Here is a 4,866-nt window from a genome sequence, read left to right on the forward strand (position 1 = left end):
AACTTATATATATTGTAACAATGAAGTAATACAGTGAACAAGAAACTACCTAAATACTTGATAGCATATTATTTTTAGAACTTATTTTCTTAGAAAGTAATAAGCGCCTTAGCACAAACTATTTTTAAACCACACACATATTTTATTATATTAAGGGCTAGTAGTTGTTGCACCCATTGGTAAAATTTATCCAGACGTTTGCTTGTAGGTGGAACAACCGGCCTTAAGATAAGGTTAAACTGAAACTGAAAGTTGGCATAAACGCAAAATACAATACGTTAACTTCTATATTACTTAATGTTATTTTTGTCGTTTCTTAAATACATAGGCACTAATCTTTAAAATATTTTGAGTTTAAACTTCAAGTTTATATTTAAGCCTGCCTTAATATGTAAAGTAAATAAATATTTACGTAAAGCTCTTACCTAAGTGAGCCAGTATTATGTCATTAACTTTACACTACTTATTTTTAATTGTTTTAGCTGAAAATTGTATTACAATGCCAGCTACAGAGGAAATCAAGCAAGAATTTGGGCTATATGAATCTACATGTGATATGGACATTTTAGAGACTGATGCTGATGTCTCTGTATCCAAGGAACCCCAAAAATTATGGAATAAAGAAAACACTTTATTTTTAATAAATTGTGTAATTTCCTTAAATGAGGAGTATAGTAACGGTATAAAGAAACATGTATGGAAAAAAATAGAAAATAAATTTTTAGATATTGGACATAATATTAATTTTAAAACTATAGAAATTAAATGGAAAAGTTTACTTAGAACATATAAAGCAATAAAATTGACTAATAATAAATCTGGTGAAAGAAGAAGGACGTGGGAATACTACACCCTTATGAATAATTTTATGGAGACTAAACCCGAAATACAACCATTTGCAACCTGTAGTAGCAGAAGGGGTTTAATTTTAAATGAAAGTAAGTATCTGTAACTTTTCCAGTAAGGTAGCAGGATAGAATTCCAATAGTGCCTATATTATTTATTTTTAGATTGTTTAAGCTCAATTTCCATGCCTAAAAAAAAACTAAACTAGATTCTAAAGAAAGAAGACACCAGGAAAAAATGGAAAGACTTGACAGATTCAATGATTTGTTTGAAAAAATGTTAGACAAAATGTAAATGTAAGTGAAATTCTTAAAAGTGAATGTTATTTGAAGTAAAAATAATGTCTATAAAAGAGTTTATAAACGTAATTTAATTTATTGAAGCTGTACTAACTTCGTTAAAAGAATGTAAGTAGAAATCAATTAGTTTTTTTATAAATAGAGAGTTATTTGTAGCCTGCATCTTCTTACAAAAAATATTGATTAAGGATCATAATTTTTAGGACAATCGGCAAACACTCTCCTCTTGATAAGTACAAAAAAAGTCAACAAATAAATTACTGTCCTTACTAAAGAACTCTAGTGACTAACGGAGAATAGAGAAAGAGGGCAATTTTATGCCTTATTCTTATAAAAATTTTTATTTATAAGGTTTAAAAATGTGACACTTAATCACTATCAAAGCTTTTACTTAAATGATTGTGGTCCCTGCATATTTTCTTAAAGAAAAGAAGCCATTACCAAACTGTTAAGCTATTTGTCTATATATTAACATCCTTTCATCATTGTACGATAAAATATAGTTCTAAATTACAAATTGGAACTATACACTTTGGATCAAAAGTATAATTATATTTGTAGGTAACTACTTAAGAGGTTAAAATATAATATTATTAATAGATCAATTGTAACCTATTTTAGATAATTGTCTCAAACAACAGAGGAAGATGAGAAATTAGTAATTTCTTCTATTCATCAAATATTTAAAATGTTCATTCAAGATGATTGAAATTCTCACAATAATAAAAAGAAAGATGATGAAACTTCGAGAACCAGCATAAATTATCAGGTATTATACCTTTCTTAAAGGAAGAAAAATATTGAACTAAAATGTGTTTAAAAAGTTGCATTATAACTTTACAGGAACAAATCTTGTTTTCAGTTGGTTTTACAGAATAGAGTATTTTAAGAAAACAAATCATGAATATGTTAATATCTGATACAATGAACATCGATCATTTTGTAACTATTTGTGAATTGAAATTGTGATTATTAGGCAATTGATACACACTAATGAGAATATTTTTATAGATTTTTTTATTATAAACGCTTAAATATTCGTGCATGAGTATAATGAGCACGGACGTATTGTACTGTAATTTAATTCTAGTAATATATATATATGCATATATAGAAATTTGTATGAATAAAAATAATGCAAACAGATAAAATTAGAGGAAAAGAGGATTTGTAACAGGGAAAAATGGACTATTCATTGTTTTAATAGTATATTATTGTAACTATATATTTTATTATATTAAAAATACAAATTTTATATACTTTATAGTATTAACCTGATGTTAATGTTCCTGAAAGCTTTCCATGATTTCATTTCTTTTCAAATTTGCCATGTTTCTGCTATCATGCTCTGGATTTTCTTCCTCTTCATCCATATCATCTTCCTCTTCATAACTTGAAATATCTGTTTCATTTTGTTGGTGATAATTTAAAGCTTCCAACTCCTCGTTATTAAGAATGCAAATATTGTGCAGTATACATGCTGATAATATTAGTAACACACACAAATCAAGACGTCTAGTTTCTAAATATATGAGTCGTCTAAACCTACACTTTAAAAGACCAAAAGCATTCTCGATTTTGACTCGTATTTGACTCAATTTCTGGTTGAACAGTTTCTGCCTGTGATTCAAATATCCATTATCCTTAAAACCTACTATAAGACTTGTAGATAATTTGTACGCTAAATCACCTAATAAGTAACTTCCTCTAAAGAAGTTAACTTTTCCATTTTGCATGTCTTTATAAAATTCAGATCTTTTATACAAGGTATAATCGTGCAATGACCCTGCTTCTCCAGCATAAATATCTGTAAATAGCATCTTATTATCACAAATGCCTTGTAGCAACATGGAATGATACCCTTTTCTATTTACATATGAATTTCCATTTCTTTTGGTCGTTTGATCCGTATGTGACTTCCATCTATACATCCTATAACACCTAAAAGTAAATTACAAATAAAATAGGTGTATTTAAAAACTCAGTTGAATTTAAGAAAGGTATCATTAATATTTAGAATGTAATATAGTTATCTACAGCATACAGTTTCTTTAAATTCGTGAAATGTAATGGAAAACACGTGATCTGTTAACGTAACAAATTACCTAGAAAATTTTCTGTAGCAAATCCTTGTGATATTTGTAACTGTTTCTCTTCATCTGGCCATTTGATAATTTCAAAATGTTTATTAATATTTATTAGTGCGTGACATGTCCTATATAAGACCTCCCAGCATGTAGATTTAGCAATACCGAATCTTTCTGACACTGATCTATTTAATAACAATATATTATTCAAAAATAAAGTATTTAAACAATATTTCAAATAATAAGAGTGAATATAAGATATTATCAATAGTTTACCTGAATGATTCTAAATTGGCTAAATACCATATTGTAATCATAAATTCTTTCTCAAAAATCATTTTAGGAGCTCCTACATGTAACACTGGATTCCTGTTACTGATGTTTCCTGCCTGATTTATTAGTATTTCAAAAGATGCCTTACTCATTCGAAAATGGGTTTTGAAAGTACTGTCAGACATCCTTGGAATGATATCTTCAGCGTAATTTGTTATTTTTGGAATATCATGTTCTTCGTCTGAAGATGATGAATTGTCAAATGCTATGGATTGATACATCCTTATTGGATGTAAAAGTCTTTCCGCCATTTTTCTTTAAAATATTTTGATACAACTATTGAAACAATTTGGAAGAAAAAGTTTGAATAAGAATAATTGTAAATTAAACACTATATGCAATTGTTTAAATATGAAAACCTCTTACTCACTGTATATTATATATACTTAATTGCATTAATTATAAACAAAACGTGTTATTAGTATAAATTACACGTTTTAACAAGGTTATTTAACAGAACAATAAAGGTTCTTTAGTTTATATAAACAAATATATCTCCAATTCTTCTTCAGAACAGCATCAATATGCTCTAAGTTTTGCAATATTCCCGCCACAACATTATTCTCCCCTATTTTCCTTTTAGAAGTGGGGATAGAATAGCAATCAGCTCTCACAGTTCTTCCATATTCCCTATTTACTCTCTAACTTGCTCCCGGACACAGAATTACTAGACGGAGTGAATAGGGAATTCTAGTGAAAGCTCCGTCGGAGTGAAAAGAGTTTAATTCCGAATTCAACTAGTGACGGATTAGGCGGCAGAATCAAATTTCTACACGCTCTTTATTCGGGATACTACAGGAAGGTCGCGGGGGCATTTTTCAATCCAAAGGGCATTCTATTAAATTCGTAGTGACCGTTAGGAGTGGTGAAGGCTGTCTTTTGTTTGTCGTCTGGGTGCATTTCAATTTGATGGAATCCCGACGCGAGATCTAGAATTGAGAAGTATTTGGCACCTCCCAGTTGATCCAGGATATCGGTGATGAGGGGAATAGGATAGGCATCACCTATCGCTTTCTCATTCAATTTCCTATAATCTATGACTAATCTCCACCTTTTGTTTCCTTTTGAGTCGGGCTTTTTGGGAACAATCCATAGTGGTGAATTGTACGGTGACTTTGATTGCTCTATTATGTTAAATTCTAGCAAATTTGAAACTTGTTCTTGAATCTCTGCCTTTTGAGCAGGGGGAAATCTATATTGCCTGGTATTAATGGGAATATTGTCCACCGTAAGGATTCGGTGAGTGGTAGCGCTCGTGGCCTTGAGGGGTTCGCCTGGTAGATAAAATATATCTTCAAATT

General features: G+C 29.7%; 1 protein-coding gene across 1 annotated transcript; it reads right to left on the reverse strand.

Moving 5' to 3' along the window:
• Positions 1-2,425: 2,425 nt before the first annotated feature.
• On the reverse strand, positions 2,426-3,816 carry LOC136780744 (uncharacterized). The gene is made up of 4 exons (XM_066739298.1): positions 3,509-3,816; positions 3,244-3,417; positions 2,695-3,086; positions 2,426-2,625 (listed from the first exon to the last, which is right to left on the reverse strand). Exons 1-4 carry the CDS (start codon positions 3,814-3,816, stop codon positions 2,426-2,428), a joined length of 1,074 nt encoding a protein of 357 aa, XP_066595395.1.
• Positions 3,817-4,866: the final 1,050 nt, after the last annotated feature.

This window comes from Prorops nasuta, unplaced genomic scaffold, assembly GCF_024137725.1.
Source record: "Prorops nasuta isolate Cenicafe-Biocafe unplaced genomic scaffold, Cenicafe_Pnas_1.2 PNAS00020, whole genome shotgun sequence".
In the NCBI taxonomy this organism is placed as follows: Eukaryota; Metazoa; Arthropoda; class Insecta; order Hymenoptera; family Bethylidae; genus Prorops; species Prorops nasuta.